This window comes from Crocodylus siamensis, chromosome 2, assembly GCF_052110815.1.
Source record: "Crocodylus siamensis isolate JL-2025a chromosome 2, ASM5211081v1, whole genome shotgun sequence".
In the NCBI taxonomy this organism is placed as follows: domain Eukaryota; kingdom Metazoa; phylum Chordata; order Crocodylia; family Crocodylidae; genus Crocodylus; species Crocodylus siamensis.
The window spans coordinates 154,389,867-154,408,457 of NC_143396.1; the positions used below are offsets into that span (position 1 = coordinate 154,389,867).

At 40.5% G+C, this 18,591-nt stretch overlaps 1 protein-coding gene across 1 annotated transcript in view; it reads right to left on the reverse strand.

The window, feature by feature from the left end:
* The window catches only part of STPG2 (sperm tail PG-rich repeat containing 2), a 556,360-nt gene that overhangs the window by 403,317 nt on the left and 134,452 nt on the right, over window positions 1-18,591 (reverse strand). Inside the window, exons 7-8 of the mRNA XM_090034782.1 lie at window positions 9,514-9,624; window positions 1,605-1,764 (exon numbers count right to left, since the gene is read on the reverse strand). Of these exons, the coding sequence (XP_089890908.1) occupies window positions 1,605-1,764; window positions 9,514-9,624 (271 nt within the window). The remainder of the gene's footprint in view (window positions 1-1,604; window positions 1,765-9,513; window positions 9,625-18,591) is intronic.

An 18,591-nucleotide genomic window follows, 5' to 3' on the forward strand; every position in this document is an offset into this window, starting at 1 on the left:
AGTGTACAACCAGCATGCACAGCCTTTTTTCATCCTTTTCAGGTACGGGGTTTTGCGAAGATGACTAGGTGATACTTATTTTTTAAATCAGATTATCTACCATTGCCAGAAAATAAAGGTAAGCCCTTAAATGCAACCATCGCTTTGTAGAGCATGGTGCCTGGGGCTCCTGCCATTAAAGCAGCTGATCTTATAGCTACTGAAGAACAGTCTTTGATGAAAGAGATGGGAGAGGACAGCTGCACCCCAAAAGTGCTGCAAGCACTGATTTTTAATTCCAGGAAAGGACCAAATTCCTAACTGGCAGATATACTACCATTAATCTTTTCAAAATTGCTCATCATCAGAGAAACAAAGACTGAAAGATTTTTGGATTGGTGGGTGAATTGCTGATATAGCAGCTAGATGCAGCTTTGACTTAGTTCTGCTCCTTTGAAGTGCAGTAAATTATCGAGAATGGCCAAGATATTTTGTTCTGTGATTTCTAGTGGCTTGTTACTAAAAGCCCAAATCAAAAAACTTTTCTATTTCACTATGTATGTTAGGATGGCACTTTTGTGTCTCTCTAGCGTTAATTAAAAATACTCAACATGTCTTAAAACTGACATGGGTAGCTAGATCTTACCCTTTTTTTAAAAAAAAAGAGAGATTCTTAAAGCATTGGTCATCAGTAGACACAGTTTGACCTGCAGAAGTTCTGTGGCATTCTAATTATAACCTTGTAGGCCAATCTCATCCAGTGCCCTACAGCAGGACTGCCCATCTTCTGAGCAGCTGGGGGTTGCATGCTGTCAGGGTCACAAGCCATGAAGGTCACATGCTGTTGGAGGCCTTCTGGTCCCCCTCCCTACTATGCAGGCAGCACAGAACTCCAGCCACCACCATGGCCCCTCTCTTACTGCACTACCCTGCCTTGGAGACCCCCAACTGCAGCAGCAAGAACAATGTGGGGATTGGAAACTGGGCAGGAACTTTTGGGCTACCAGCTCAACAACCCCACCCTACAGTACAGCAATAGAGGGAATCCATCACCAAAATATATAGCTTTACCTGGTTGTCATGGGGTATGACCTTTCCAGACAGGAAGGAACAAAAGAAACTTTAGAAGCAATTGCTATTTTGCTATAAAGAGACCTAGTCTCCATTAAGTGAGTGAATGGGCTACTCTTCTGCTACTAAACAAATACAGAGCCTGTCTTTGCAGAGAGACCTTATTTAACAATAGCACAAATAAAACAATATATATACACATTATGGCCTACAGATCCAATTCAAGCTGTTTTTATGTTAGTCAAGAATTCTTCAGGTTCACTAAACCCAACAGGTGTTCATAACATTGATCATGCACCAACATTTGTACAATCCATATAAAATTACCCAGAAACACCGAACTAATACAACTTTGAAAGGGAGGCTACATTTGTTTCCCTCTGGCCTCCTTCCAGACTCCTGTATAAACAAATAAGTGTGTATATTTTGTCCTAATTTTTACTGTATTTTAATATTACATTTTAAGATTAATAGATAACTTCTTAGAATATCAGTCTTGTTAATATTGGGGTTATGTAAACTGAATACCAGCAATATTTGGATTAATTACAAACCTGGTGTTTTTTCTAGCCTGGAGTCTTGAGTGAATCGAACAGCAGTTTGACCAAATGGGATCTTTTTCATTCCTGATATTTTCTTCAAGGACTCAAGAGCTGACCGTGGTTCATTGTATGTGCCAGGAGCTGGTGTGATTGATTTCACAGGTACAAATCTCTAGTGAAGCAGAGGAAGAAATATACCAGTGACAGCCTGCAGCTCATTTAGAAACTATCTGGGCAGAAAGTGCCCACATTAGTATAGCACCATCAGGGAATTATGAAGTGAAGTTAATTTAGATGTCGTAGTAACTAATATCTTGAATCATATCTGAATGTATAGGGCCTGATTTTTCAAAGATGGGTATATGCAATTAAAAGCACAAACACTGCATGTGTTTCTAGAACGATTTTTTGGGCACACACAGGCAGTTATATATCTTACGATGTGCACAGGTACACACATGCAAGAGTATAATAGATAACAAGTAGTTGCGTATGGCCATGTTTGAGAATAAGGCCACTCATATACAGCTTTTATTATTATAATCTATACAGCAAATGACTTACACACATCGCTGACTTGAAATATTACAGAAAGCTAAATAAAAGTACATATACAAACACAGCCACATCCACTGCCAGTCAGCACTACATCACAGAACCACACAAAAGGGGGAAATATTTTAGAAAAGTACACTGCAATTGTCTCATAATTCCTTTGTAAAAGGACATACTTTCTGCCAATAACATGGATAGAAGACTCCTTCCAGATCTTACCCAGAATTTCCTGTATAAGGGTCTATGTGGTACCCAGTTTATTTATCTTAAAAAGATTATATCAAATATTACATCTGAACTATACAATTATCCTCCTACCCTAAATTATGAAGCAGCTTACAAGTAACTTGAAATGATAGAAGGAGTGAAGACAGACATAACATTTTAAATAAGTTAAAAAAGTCTTCAAAACATTCCCAAAGGCTTATGTACAGACATATGGGTGGAGTAAAAACCTCTGAAGCATGACACAAATGTACCTTAAGGAAAGAGATACTATTTGTAGCACTTTGTTCCACCCTGTGCAGTAAATCGGTAATCTAGAATCCCACAAGGAAGTGCTCTTTCTCCCATCTGGTCTCCCAGAACTCTGGGTACTGCCAACACCACCAAAGCTGGAGACCCTCTGCCCCACTGGTGGAACTAGGATACTCCATAGGGCAGGGCAGAATGGGGCACAGGGAGGGGAGGTCAATTTACCCTAGTCCATCTGCTCTGTGGGTGGAGAGAGGAGCAGAGCCACAGATTGACACACCTTTGCTGTACTCCATGCTGGAGAACATGCCACTGCATGTGGCCACAGTGATTTTGAAGAACTCCATCTGGGAGGCATGATAGGGAACTGCATGCTTGTGCATGGCTGAAATGTCCATTTTACAAAGCTCTCAATCCCCACGAGAGTTTGCAATGTTTCAAATATTACTTTTTTTTGCATCCTGTCACAGGAAACTAAACATGAAAGGTGAAAGTTTCAAAAGCACCTAATAATTTGGATGAACAAGTTCTACTGAAAGACAATGTTCTCCTTAAGTCACTCACACATACTTTAAAATCCTACCCACAGTTCTAATTTTGGTTAATGTAAAACACATGACTAAAATCCTAATGAACAACTATTCAGGCATTGATTCCTATGTTAGGGTAGCTTGTCAGATTTATGCTTAAGAATGAGAGGTAAATTATAGTATTATTTAAATTTTTCTTTTATACTTAGCCTTATTTTACCGTTGCTTAAGTTTTGAACTTTCATGTTGCTGATGTCTGCAATATTAGCTGGCCTTGCCTCTTGCAAATAGCTTATGGCCTTCAGTTTTGCTCGCATGATACTTCTTTCCCTTTCTATCACTGTGAGAAGTTTTTCTAACATTACATAGTAATAGTCTTGTTACTAGCTCAAATTAACTGAACTTAGCACTAATGGGCTGAATCAGAGGGATGAAATGATTGGATATGTTAATAAAAGGTGATAAGAGGAGACCAATGAATGATACGCAAAGTAAGACACTGGAAAAAGACCAAATTAAGAGGTATGCTCATGATGGGTCTATTGAACAAAGGAACATGCTAACAGGATAAAATATGGGCAGTATGCTGACCGTAGAGAGACCAATCCAAAAGCAAAGAAGTCAGAGGAGTGAATTTGAAGAAAAACATAGAAAGGGACAGCAAGAAAGGTTAAGTGTATCATCATAAATGCAACCTTTAATACTTGTCTGGACCATCCCTGTTAACGACACACACTTTACTTTCAGGAACTGGTCAGCCACCTTTTCCATTGAGCAAAGTCACATCTGGGATTGGATGAGATCATTGTACTAAGTGTTTTTCTCTCTCTGTACATAGAAAATACTACAATAACATTTGTTGTATCAATAAAGTCATGCTTTAGTTGTACTGATATGTATTTTCTTATTTCATGTCCATTTAATTGTGCTTTAACAATCCCTTAGCCCTGTGGACACGAGTGGACAGTGGTGCTAACATGTAGTTATGAATCTAAATCTGCATTTAGCATCAAAATAAAAATGAGCTATCTTCAAAGGTTCTGTCTCCCTTTCACAACTATAAAACAATGATTTTTTGACAGCCAAATTTGCTTAACCTCTGAAAATAAGTAATTCTGGTACCAAAATATAGGTTTGTGTGTTTTATTTGGATATCCCAGTTAGCAATTTTAGTCATAAGCATACTGGTAAAATAATCATCCCTAAAATATGTAAAAATCTTAGAAATATTTATCCTGTGATGAGAAATGATTAACAAAATTGTAAAAAATAAATACACAGAAGTATGCAAGGTAACTCTCTACATAATTTTAAAAATGTATGTTGTAGTTCATTTTTATGCTCTGTCAAACATGAGAACAGAGGAAAACTGTGACTAGACTTCTTAAAGATTCTAAAAACATTGTACCCTGTAAACTTTAAAGTTATGCACGTCCTTCATGGATTTATGTCAAAATCATTAACAAAGCTGCAAGTTGTTTATGTCTTTGAAGTTTACAGGTTACAGTAACTACAGTTAAGCCCATTCACAAAATCTTCAATTGTCAGAAAAAGAGAAGCCATCCTGATGGCCTGATGAATAAAAAAAGACAGTCCAGCAGCCTTCTAAAGAGAACCTTCCATAAAGTGTTCCAACAAACCTAGAAAAGAATGTATGTGAATTTCTAGGTCTGTGGGGATATTTGGCTCAGATTTTCCTGAATAAGATAAAAATTTCATGGATTATATGCATTGGAAAGACAAATTCTGGCTTGCCTACACTGCTGTTGGAGAAGGAAATAAATATAAATGGAAAGCAAAGAGGCTAAATGAAAGGGATAAGAGGGAAAAAGAACATTTCTACTTGTTTAATGTCTATACATTATATATGGTTTAAAAAATTACAAATGTACATTTTGAATTCCGAGACTACAATTTCATCTCCAGTTTGTCACTGGGATTTCCCCATGAAAATACCATTATTATTCTGCATGGTTTGTGCAGGAAGAATATATGGTGGGGGGAGGTAGAAGGAAAAGGTGTTTTCCTATGTCAGTGGTTTTCAACTTTTTTCATTTGCAGGCCCCCTGCAAATTTTAAATGGAGGTGGATAACCTTTTGAATTGTAAGTGTGGGTATTCAGATACTTTAAATCGATCACAATCATGTTTCATGGACTCCTTGAACATAGCCTATGGACCCCCAGGGGTTCCCAGACCACAAGCTGAAAACCACTGCCATATATATATATATAAAGGGCATATACATATGTTCAGAGATGCACTACAAACTGGAAGGTAGGCTTGTTGAAAGCCTCTGGGTAAAGGTCAGAGGGGAGAGCTGCAGTGGGGGTGTCATGATGGGCATCTGCTACAGGCTTCCAAACCCAGAGAAGGAGGTAGACAAGCCTTCTTTGCACAACTGATAGAAGTTTCCAAATCACAGGACTCAATTCTTGTGGGGGCTTTAAACTATTGGGATATATGTTGGGAGGGAAACATAGCTGTGTACTAGCAGTGCAGCAAATTTCTGGAGTGTATTGGGGATAAATTTCTTATGCAGACGGCAGAGAAGCCAACTAGGGAGAAAGGTCCTCTTGACTTACTGATCACAAACAGGGAGGAATTGGCTGAGAATGTGAACATGGAAGGTAATTCAGGTGATAGTGATGACGAAAAGATAAGAGTTCAATACACTAAGGGGAGGATGGAAGGAGAACAGCAGAATAAAGATACTAGACTTCAGAAAAGCAGACTCTGACAAGCTCAGGGAACTGGTGGGCAGGATCCCCTGGAAGGCAAGTCTGAGGGGAAAAGGAATCCTGTACTTTATGGTGGCCCTCTTACGGGCACAAGAACAAGATATCCTGATATGACGGAAGAACAGGAAGCAACATGAAGCTATCCTGGCTAGACAACAATCTCTTCAATGACATGAAACTTAAAAAAGAATCCTAAAACAAGTGGAAACTTCATCATCAAACCTTATGAGGAAAGACTAAGGTTTCTGGGACTGTTCAGCCTGGAGAAAAGTAGACTGAGGAGGGGACTTGGTGGCCATCTGTAAGTACGTAACAGGGTGAATATAAGGAGCTGGGAGAAAAGAAGTCCACTAGGGAGCCTCAGGGGAGGACAAGGAGCGATGGCCATAAACTGTTAGAGGATGATTTCAGGTTGGATGCAGGGAAGAGTTTCTTTACAGTGAGGGTGACCAGAATCTGGAACAGACTTCAAGGAGGTGCTGCAGCCCTCAACCTTGGAAGTCTTCAAGAGGAGACTGGACAGACACCTTATTGGGATAATTTGATCTCAGCAGTATTCCTGCCCAGAGCAGGGGGGGGTTGGACTAGATGATCTTTCAAGGTACCTTCTAGTCCTTAATTTTTATGATGTGTATGATTCTATGATCTTAATAGGGGAAAATATGCAGGGAAAAAAGGCATGATTTAAGATATAACTATGTCCCTTACAGAATACAGCTGGCAATTTAGTTATGGATGACATAGAAAGTATAACCATTTTCACTTTTGTCTAGACTAGTATTCCATTTTTCACTTTAGTCAGCGGTTTCCAATCTGTGGTGTGGGTACCATCAGTGGTACACAGACAACCTGTCAGTGGTATGTGTTAGCAGATTTATAACAATTTCTTTATATGGCAAAAATTTCCTGGTAGTACTTAAGGTTGAACTGAAAAGTTTGCTGGTGGTACTTAAGGTTGAACTGGAAAGTTTGTTGGTGGTACTTAAGGTTGTATCATTTTAAATTGGTGGTGCACAATCTATCAGAGTTTGGGAACCACTGGTTTAGACTAAAGAATTCCCTTTTTTACTTCAGTCTTCACAAGTAGGGTCAGCTACCAGATGATGACTGCAGGTGGCAGCAAGGATAGGGAAAGAAACAAAGTATTTAGAGTAGAAGAACATATTAGGAACTACTTAGAAAAAGATGGATGCTTTCAAGTGGCTAGGTCTGGATGAGATGCACTCTAGCATACTGAAGGAATTGGCTTGAGGTAATTTCAGAGCCATTGATTATCCTCTTTGAGAACTTGAGGAATCTAAGTGAGGTCCCAGATGACTGGAAAGGAGCAAATACAGTGCCCATATTTTAAAAAGGGAAGAAGGAGGATATGGGGAATTACAGACCAGTCTGACCTTAATACCTGAAAAGATCGTGGAGCAGGGCCTTAAAGAATCAATTACAGTCCACCTAGAGGAGAACAATGTGATTGGGAACAGCCAACATGGATTCACCAAGAACAAATCATGCCTGACTAACCTGATTTCCTTCTATGATATGGTGACAGGCTCTGAGGATGGAGGGAAAGCAGTGGATGAGATATACCTTGATTTTAGCACGGCTTTTGACACTGTCTCACAACAATCTCATCAACAAGCTAAGGAAATATGGGCTAAAGTACTGTAAGGTGGATACATAACTTGCTGGATCATCATAACAAGTAGTCCTGAATGGCTGGGAGTAGATATCAAGTGGGGTTCCTAATTCTGGCCCCCCTATTAACATCTTCATTAATGATTTGGATGATGTATCTGAGTGTACAGATTAGAAAATCTGTGGATGAGTGGAGTGGCAAATACTCAAGAGGGTAGGGCTAGGGTCCAGAAAGACCTGGATAAACTGGAGAAATGGTCCATAATAAATCAGATGAGACTCAGCAAGGACAAGTGCAAAGTCCTGCACTTAGGATGGAATAATTGCAGGCACAAATACAGACTGGGGAGCGTTTAGCTAGACTGAAGTACTGCAGCGAAGGACTTGGGGGTTACAGATGATCAGAAGCTGAATATGAGCCAACAGTGTGCTCTTGTTGCCAAAAAAACCCCAACAGCATCCTGGGTTGCACTAATAGGATAAATCACTTGTAAATCAAGGGAAGTGATTCTTCCCTTGATTCAGTGTGGAACAGTGTGTCCAGTCTGGGGTCCCATATTTCAAGAAGGATGTGGGCAGTTTGGAAAAAGTCCGTCATGGAGCAACAAAAATTATTAGAGGCCTGGGAGGCAAAATTTATGACAAAGGGTGAAAGATCTAGGATTATTTATCTGGAGAAGAGAAGACAGAGGGGAGATTTGTTAACAGTCTTCAAATACCTGAAGGGCAATTACAGAGAAGACGCAGAAGGGCTTTTCTCCATCATTGTAGATGACATTACTAGGAGTAATGGCCTTAAGATTCAGTAGGGTAATTTAGGTTGGCGATTAGGAGGAACTTTCTGACTATGAAGGTGGTCAAACATTGGAACAGGCTAACCACAAAAATTGTCAAATCTCCATTCCTGAACATTTTCCATAGCAGGCAGGGCAGATACTTGGATGGGATGATTTAGTTAGGAATGATTCTGCCTTGAGCAAGAAGCTGGACTAGATGACTTTGTGAGGTCCCTTCCATCTCTACATTCCTATTCTTTTATACTTGGTTTATGAACTCTCAGTATAATAATCTCAAAATTTTACAATGGTTTGTAGGAAGGGTGATTGAAATAGGATGTAAGTGGTAATTTGATTAACAAAGCAGAGAGATTTGCATGCTGTACATTCCATCACCTCTGACTTTTCATTACAGGTTTAAGAGTTATATTGTGCATTTTGAGAGTTATATTTTAAAGTGTGAGACAAAGTAGATAACCACAGGGTTCTAAATCAGCAGTCAACAACCTTTTAGGCTGTGGGCTGGAGTGACCCAGTTTGGGTCAGAAGCAGATGGGTGGGCACTAGGACCCAAATGGCACTGCTTTTCCCCATGGCAGCACAGAGCATGCACACACAGCTGGCACTTAATGACCTCTGTTGAACGCCACCAAAGCCCCAGGTCTGCAAGCTGGATCAAATGGCTCTGCAGGCTGGATCTGGTCTACAGGCCAGAGATTGCTGCCCTCTGTTCTAAATTATAGCCTCTTTATTTGCTAATGGTTCTGATTCATTATTCAGCAGTGAGATAAAGGCAGACATTTTTCTCTGAAAGTGTATATGGAGCCTCATTTCTGTTTTCTTTAAGAAAGTGTATGGTTGAAGTGAAATTCAGATATACATATGATTATATTTTCTATACAGGCATACATTACACACAGACACTGATATACACATACATAAAGCAATGCACATAGCAATGCAAACATAGTTTTATCTATGTTTTATGTATACACGTACACTCATGAAGATAAACAAATGCATGTGCCTGTATATTTTTCTATCCATCTCACCAATATGAACCACCCACACTCATCAACACACAAAACACAGGTAAAGGAAAATATAATTTACTGACCATGACCTATTACCACCTGTTGATTATCCTGCAGGTTTCTTATTCAAGCAATTTTTGACCAGTAAAGTATAAAAGGAAAAAATATTCTGCCACCTACTTTGGACTGTGTAAGAAAAGGAGCACGTGCAACTTTGTTTCCACTTTGTGCTGTACACTGCTTCTTCTCAAAGTGACTTTTTATTTCATATTGTCCAGGTCCTGGAACACCCTGAAGCAAATAAAGAGATACAAATAACATTTTTAGAGTGCCCACAATTATATTTAAAAGGGATCAATTAGTTAAATAACTGAATCTAGCTCACATGGGTTAAATGTGAACCCTCACTGTGAACCTCTAAATACTTCATTTAAAGAAAACCTAATGCAAATGTTAAACAAGAAATTTAAAATAGGATGGAAATAAACTCTCAAAGATCCTAAAAAATAATACCCTGCAACTTGCTGCCCTCTTCTGACATAGCGTATTATTTCATTCACAAGCTGGATATATTAAAGTTTTAACAATGTAAAATGTGAAGTGCTTAATATGTTATGATTTTTTTCTTGTTCTATTTAGAGGGATTCTTTTGACATTTATAATTCTGTTTTCTGAATAAAGATTTTCCATCTCAGTTTCACTATGAAATTTCAGTTAAAATTCCTTAAACTGTTTTTCCTCTTTATTGTGACTCTCAGATGGTTCCCTGCACCCAGATTTTCAAGTATATGCTTCATAAGACAACCAAAAGTGTAGTATAAGATCCTAGATAGAACAAACAGGATTAATTCTACAATCTGTGTTCATTCAAAATTCATACTAAAGACTGCATCTCCTTTCTTGAACAAGTGTTTACTTGGTTGCTTGTGTTTACTTTGATTTCAACAAAGGACAAAAAAAAAGAGATCAGATCATTAAGGACCATAATAATTGCCCTAAAAAAACACTACCCATTATGCCATATTACATGGACATAGATCTTATTCCCCTTCTCTCTCTAACTGACTATAAGGTATGGTGGTACATATTTTTTTCAATTCTGATATCCAAATTACTGCCATTACAAATGTTAAATCTTGACATTAATTACAGAAAACTCTATATAGCTTATTATGAAGAAATTAGTCCAATATTATTTCAAGCTTCTTCCATTTAGTAAATGAGTCTACCATTTGTTGTTTCTGTTGCACACTAAAAGGTCACTGACATGCATGTGGGCTTTGGATAGTTTAATCTTTACTATTTCCCAAGTCTGCTGAAAATAAGAGTGCTCAAACATTTGTGAGAATGGGTTTCTTTCGCTATGCTTACTATTAGTGCTATAAAACACTTTAAAATAAAAGCTTGTTACATAAAGTATTTTCAGAATGGATCTTATCTCAGCCCAGGATTTTGCTAAATTTACATAGTACCATCTGCTTAATAAAAGGAAATATTGCTCTCTTAGCACAAGGCTGCATGTAACTAATGAGTTTGCCTCAGATGTAGGTAGTCCTTTTAGTGACCAATTACAAATGGTTGATTGGCTACTGCTTAATGTGTGCCTTCCATCTTACAATATCAAAAAGATTTTGCATCTGCAGTATTCATTTGCATAATTACAACATAAATTTCAGTTAACTCCAGAGACAATACATTCTGAGTTTCTAATAAAAGGAAATAAGGTTAAGCTATATGGGGAAAAATAAAGAACGAATTAAATGTAAGCAGCTTTAAATCAACCATATAGAAAAATGTGACACAGATAAAGAGGATGGGGAAAATACTTGGGAAATTGATCAATAATAAAATATAAGAGGCATTGTGGTTGAAGTGCCATATTCAGATTATAAATAATTCAAAACATGAAATTAAACAAGTGACAGTAAACCCTTTCCTGGGAAAATGCTGCAACAGTTGCCATAGCCTGTGTTGGGAGATCACATGTTGGAATAAAAAGTATCAAATTTCACTTGAACCTGAAAAATTAAGGAATTATGAAAATCAGCACACATGTGAATCTAGGTATGCTTTTGTTTCATCTTTAGCTTGCTCTTATTAGATCACTGAATTTAAATAACTGTTGTGCTAAAAGTGTATGTACTCTTCCTGCTAGTCTATCTTAGTTTGCACTTAGCCAGATTACAAAAGTTGCAAGTTAAAATTGTGAATTGTTGATGTATTTTAGCATGCATTTTTGACTAAATATTTCATTGTTTTCCATTAATACAAGAGTATCCCTAAAATATGGAAGTCAAGAAACAGCAAGGAACTTTAGACTAAAAATATGTTATTAACTGTCATCCACCACCTTACAAGGTAATTTTTTTACAGGGTATAAAAATATATATTTTTTTTTAAGTGGAAGGCCTATTTTCAAATTAGTTGCTAAAGGAAAGGCTGCAAAGGACAGGATTTGCCTGCATGCTGACAGCATGCATGTGGCCAAATCAAAGTCTTTGTGCAAGTATAGATAATATGTCCATATACAAGTCAATCTTTTCTGTTTTTATACTCATCTTCAAAGTACTGCCCAGGAGCAACAGACAACATCCCTTACTGCTTATTATCAGGTGAGCTAATCCATGGAGCTTGTTGGCACAACTTGCTAGAACAACTCTTATTAGTAACATGTACTCATGAAGATTCAAAACACAGCTATCCCACCAAGTCAGGGCACCCAAACAATTCTACCATCTGTAACCATACTCTACAGACTTGACCTGTTCAAGAGAGGTTATGCATAGAAGTCTGGCTCTTGCTCACAGTTCCAAATATAAAAAATTTTTCTTGCTAAAGGTAGACTGACATGCCTTTCAGCAACAGAAAGGTGATCATTATAGGGCTGATTATGAAACTGACAATACATGCTACAAATGAAGTCAGCAACTGATGACTTGCAGGCTGGCTCTGGCCCATACAGCCACTGAATCCAGTCCATGGAGCTGGCTTAGGCTGCACCTACACATATGCCCACACAGCAAAGAGCTGTGCTAGCTCCTGCCAGTTGCCAGCTATGCCCATGTTGTTGCTACTTCTCCCCACCCTCCTGGCTCTTGTCCAATGCAGACCAGGTGGTTTTGGTGGCATGTCTGTGGCAACGGCCTTCACCTACACCAGCACCAAAACCAAGCAGCTGGGAGCGATGCCTGTACCACCATCTACCTCAAACCCCTGCTCCCTGGCTGTGGTGCAGGTGTAGCTTCAAGGCCATGGGGAGCTATGCCAGGGACAACCAACTGGAAGCTGCATCGACACTATCACTGCCTCTCCATGGCTCGCTCTGTAGAGTATATGTAGTAGGCCTATGTGAAGCAGGAAGTATTTGACCCAGATTCAGATTTGGCTGATTTGGAGGGACAGTAATTTGATTTGGTGATTCAAATCACTGTCCCAGTTTGATTCAGCAGATTTGGATTCAGAGATTCAGCACCAATTCGGAGATTCAGCCACAGACTATAATGGGAAATCACTAAAATACCTATAAATTTGTTAAAATACCTATAACTTTTTTTACAGATTCAGATGAGACCAGCAGGGAGGGTAATCCCTTCTGAGGGCATACCTAGTTTAAAGGAGATAGGTGCAGGGGGGTTTTCTTTCAAACTGTTGAAAGCAAAACTCATATCACTTGTGTGTGTTAAGGCAGAGCAGGTTGAATGCAGCAGGGATGGTAGCCCCTCATGCAGGCATGAGACCTGCCAGGTTTCAGGCAGAGTGGTGCAGGGGTTTCTGTGAAAGTGCACCTCAAGGTTCTGAAAGCAAATAAAAAAGCAAGTAGGTGCAGCATGAGGAGGGTGGCACTCAGTCCATCTGCACATGGAGCTTGGGGAACCCCAGCAGTGGGCGGTTCCCCTTCAGGAACACTAGCTGCTCTACCAAACCAGGATCCAAGGAGGTGCAGCGGGGTATCACAACATCCCCAGCAATACTGAACACCCTCTCGCTTGGTCAGTGGACAGGACAAGTGTTCCCGAGCAACCGTGGCCAGATCCAGCCACACCTGGCTGCGGGATGCACAATAGGCCAAGGGATCACAGTGCAGTGGCTCAACTTCCTCAGTGAGATAGGTAGCCACTGAGGCCTCCACACTACCTGCCTGATGGTGGGGTCTGGTAACACTGGACCCCAACCTTGAAGCCATGCCCTTGGCCCACATTGGCAGCAGCTGTGGTGGAGGAGATTGGCTTGTGGTTGGAGTGCTGGCACAGGAAAGTGGATCTCCCTCTTCCACATCCCCCCACCTCTGCCTTTCTACCTCCCTGACTCTGATCACCAGCAGCTCCTTCCAGTGGTCGAGGGTTTTTTGCTGCTGTAGATGCTCCCCTTCACCCTTGGGTCACACATGTCCATCAGCATATGACCCGTACTGGACTGCAAAGGATCCAGACATTTTTTGATGCCCTCCTTCAGCTGCTGAACCAGTGCCTGCACCTCTGGTAAAAGTGGCTTGCCCCAGGCAGAAACATCGATCACGTGGAACTTCTCAATTTAATTTTCAAGCTCCCTCACTACAGGGATCACCTGGCTGAGGAGGGCATCGCCAGCACTGAGGCTCTCAGTGTTCTCAAGGAATGGCTTGAGGACCACCAAGATCTGGGAGATGGTATCCCAGTCTGCTTTGTTAAGGGGGCTGCTGGTCCCAATCTTCCTGACCAAGGCCATCTCATGAATGGCATTCTGTTGCTCAACCAGCCTTTCCAGCATCAGGTATGTGGTGTTCCACCAAGTCTCCACATCCTGCATAATTTTGTGCTCTGGAATGTTCAGCTCTGCTTGTTTGTCCCGCAGCATCTTGCCCTGCTTGATGCTCCAGGAGAAGTAGCCCACCACCTTTCTGCATTTCAAAATGAGCTGGCTGGTAGTGATGGCACCATCTCCAGGAGTCCTGTCCCCCTCTAAGGCATCCCAGACTACAAGGTGAAACTTGTATGCCACACAGCAGATGCCAACAAATTGGGCATCATGCACCACCTTGACTATAATTGGCCCCATTGTTGGTGACCATAAACTCATGGGTGAGCTCACCCTGCCCAACGAGCCAACACTCCACCATGCAGTTCATGGCCACCATGATCTCCCTTCCTGTGTTGGACCCATCCATCACCTCTGCTTGAAGGACAGCCCATCAACACCCTGACTGATTGCACCAGTGCCCTGTGAGGGAGAGGTAGGAAAGCTCTCCACCCTGGCTGTTCTAGATATCTGAGGCAAAATGCAAGGATATCTATGGACTTGTCTTCCACAGCTCCTCCCTCAGGTACTCCCTGCATGCCTCATACAGGGAAGGTACCACCATCCTGCTAAAGGTGGTGTGTGCGGGCACTTGGTAGGATGGGGCTATGAGTGCCATGATCCACCTGAACCCTATATGCTCAACAAAGAAAGGAGAAGAGCTGGCCATCCGGAGCAAGCATCTCCCCAAGGCTCTGGGGGACCTCGCTTGCCTTTGGAATGTGCCTCCCTTTGTCTTTGTCTTTGTCTTTGTCTTTGTCTTTGTCTTTGTCTTTCCCCCCCGGTCCAAAGTGGCCTGCCTTTGCTTCTTGCAGACAGGAGATTTGGAGTGAGAGGGGGACTGCTTTTTGGGCACGCTGTCATTGGTGCCAGGCTGAGGAGGAACAAGGGCAAGGGAGTACTGCCTCCTGAGATGCAGCAGCATCACCGTGGTAGTGAAGTGTCTCACGCCCTTGCCCCGGCAGATCTGCCTTTGTCAGTGCTGGCAGGTAGCATACCTGGGATCATCTGCCATCTCAAAATGATCCCACACTATACTACCTGCCCACTTTTGGGTTGAGGATGGGGATCCTGGCTTATCCCCCTCCTCACCAAGCAGAAGCACAACAACAGGAGGAGTTAAGCCACCTCAGTTGAACCACTTCAGCCTCCTCCAAAATCCCTTCCAGAGAAGGAAACCTGCTTCTAGGGGAACTTTGAAGGGTGCGGAGCACAAACTCAGATTCCTCCTCCTTCCTCAGAATTTCCTTTGACGCTCAGTTCCTCAGCTCCTGTGCATCTAGCTCCAGCTCCTCCTCTGACACTGGAAGGCTCATGTTGGGAACTGAAATTGTGGTAGAGGATGTCATGCTGCTGCTAGTTAGTGGTGTTAGTGGTGATTGTGCAGTTGCAGGCACTGCTATCACCTCCTTGCTCCCACTAGCAGCAGAAGACTCATCACTGCCAGGAAAGAGGGTACATCCATGATTGGGGTGGAGGGAACTTGCAGTTCTCCCTCTGCCCCCTCTCACTCTCCTGACAGAAGAGTTGGCACCTGCCTTTCCAGCACGCTTCATAATGTTTGGTGTTCTGCAAAGTGTATGTAATATATGCTGTGCTTTCCTGTACAGTGATGACACACTGTCAGGGAAAACACAGATTTATTTTTGTGGGGGGAAAGAACCAAGACAGACTAACAAAAACAAATAAGAGGATTTGGCAGAAAGAATAAGTTGAAAGGAATGAATAGGGATAACAATAGGGATTGTAGGCAAGGATAAGTAGGAAAGGATTGGATACAACTTAGAAAGACTAGCTAGCAAGAGACTAGATAGCAAGCCAGAGCCTTTCAGATGCTGCCGGGCCAACAGAGACACACCTCACAGAAGTCACAGATCACTTCAGACACAGCTTGATGTGCTGTTTCTATGTCCCTCCCCCAGAGCACTGTGATTTGAAGGAAACTCAGAAAAAGATCACGGTCACTGGGCAGCTACAGATGTCAATATCAGAGCAGTCTTTCCCCACTCCCATCCTTTTCCATATATATCCTTTTCCTTTTCTCCATCCCCCTCCCTCTTCTCAGTTTCTGTTTCTTGCAAGCCTTCTGAATCTCCAATCTCTCTGAATCGATTCCAAGGCTTCTGAATTGATTCAGACCTTGTAATGGGTCTCCCGATTCGATTTGTATTTGGAGATTTGGCCACCGAATCGAATCAGCTACTGAAGCCTCACACAGCCCTAATGCGCAGCTTCCAATTAGTGAGGAAGCATCCAGCTGTACATGCTCCACAAACCAAGGGTGGGGAGGAGCAGGAGTGGGGAGAAGGAGAAACAGCAGCAATGCAAAGGCAATTGAAAGATACCTGGCCCCAGTCCAGTTCCCCATGAGCTGAAAGCTGCACCTGGTGCCACAGCCAAGGAACAGAGGACTGGGAGAAGCAGTGGCAGCACGGATGTAGTTCCCAGCTGCCTGGCTCCATCCTAAGCACAGGGAAAGCCCCTCACCATTGACACACTGTCAAAGCCACCAACCTGAGCTGGATCACAGCACAGTCGTTCTGGTCCACAGCTTGTAAAATGTTGATAACCCCTGTGCTACAAAATAATTCCCCACCATACAGTTATCCGCATTCATGCACTGGTATACCAGCAGGCACTAGAAGCTCAGTAGCTGCATTATGCACATTATCATGCTTATTCAGTCTCTCAAAAGAGAGGCCTAGAGCACCTCTTTGCTGAAGGGCAGCATCTTCCTGTGCAAGAGCAGTTTGTAAATCATGGCCATGAAAACTAGACTGCAACCTAAGATAACCATCTATGGTCATAGAAACACTAGGACAAAATCCTCCACTGAAGAAAAGTAAATTTTTTTCTGAGTAGACTGTTGTTCTAAGAGAGGTAAACTCATGGCTTGTAGTTAAAGCAATTCTAAAATGTCCAGAGCTCGATATTAATGGGAGGAATGTCACTATCAACTGCATTTATACCGTTACAAGGATAAAACAGGAACCTATCTCCTGATATGTCATATCAGGGTGTTTTCCCACAGTTCAAGAGAAAATACACTTTGAATTTTTCTAGGCCTTCCACCTGTGAGTCCTTCATCAATTCTGATTTCTTAAAATGGTGAAAAACAGGAAGGTGAGGAAATAGGTGATACCTCCCATTAATTTGCACAGTCTCTGACTGAATGCTGCAGATATTACTTTTCCTATAGCATCTATAGATGCAAGAAACAATACATACCCAAAGTACAGTGTGTATTACAATTTGGTAAAAATAAATGTAGTTTTAAGAGAAAGATATGCAGAAGTAGAAATAATCATTGTATGGTGTTTTTTAAATATTTTTTTCTTCTTTAAAATGTATTCAGTGGAAAATATAAACCTTGTAGAGAAAATATTCCCTGACAGGAGCAACATTACTACCAAGATATTCAGCTTTTCATACTAATATTTAAGTTACATCTATAACAAAGAATTCTCCTCCACAACAGAAGTTAGTAGACAGTGGGATCAAAGCACCTGTACATAACCCAACACTGTCATAAGATGGTTGACTTAATCATATCAAAGATTTTTTTTTTAATTTTGCCATTTCATGGGTGGTTTGACAGAGTAAATAGGCCAATGAGTTTCCAAACCACACAACTGTATTAGATATTGAGATGTGAACTCATCCTGCTTGGGAAAAATCTCGATGTAAGGCAATGGATATTTTCCTTAGTAAAGGCTATAGAATTGAGTAGAATGTCAGAACTTATAAGCTTTCATTTGCTAATAAAAGGTTTCATTGAATGAGGATATTATATAGTACTATACATGAATAAAGTGATATTTGCCCACAAAACTGAATGTTTTAACAAATGAATCACATTTTTTCTACATTTTAATAACTAGTATGGCATATTTTGGTATTGTGCATTTTATTAATATCTCACTAGCAAGTTCTACTTACATTACAACAATTAATTTAATTTAATTTTTAGATAGATAGATAGATAGATAGATAGATATAAAAATTACAGACGACTGCAGTATGATAGTCATTACAGCAGATGGGAATTAATTTTGTTCGAGTAATTCTGCTATAAAAAGATAGTTATTTAAGAAAGTTTGACATATTTTAATTATTATTTGCATACTTTTACCCATTCATTAAAATGATATTATTTCAACATGACCTGTCTCATGGAACCATGTATAGTGAAATGGAATACTTAAAATATTATTTTTATGTAGTCAGAATATTCTCCAGTTATAGGATAATTTGGTAAGAAACATTCATGGAGGCCTGACAAGGGAGAACACTTAAGTGAACAGCAAACTCAAGTATATTCAAATATGTAATTAAGTTTCTTACCGATTATATGGACATTTACAAATTTTCTACCTTAGCACTACTGAATAGGAAAAGCAAAACATTAAAAGAAACACCACAAATAATACTTCTAACTTTTTTAAAAGTCTTCAAAGAAACTTATAAATACAATTATAAACACAA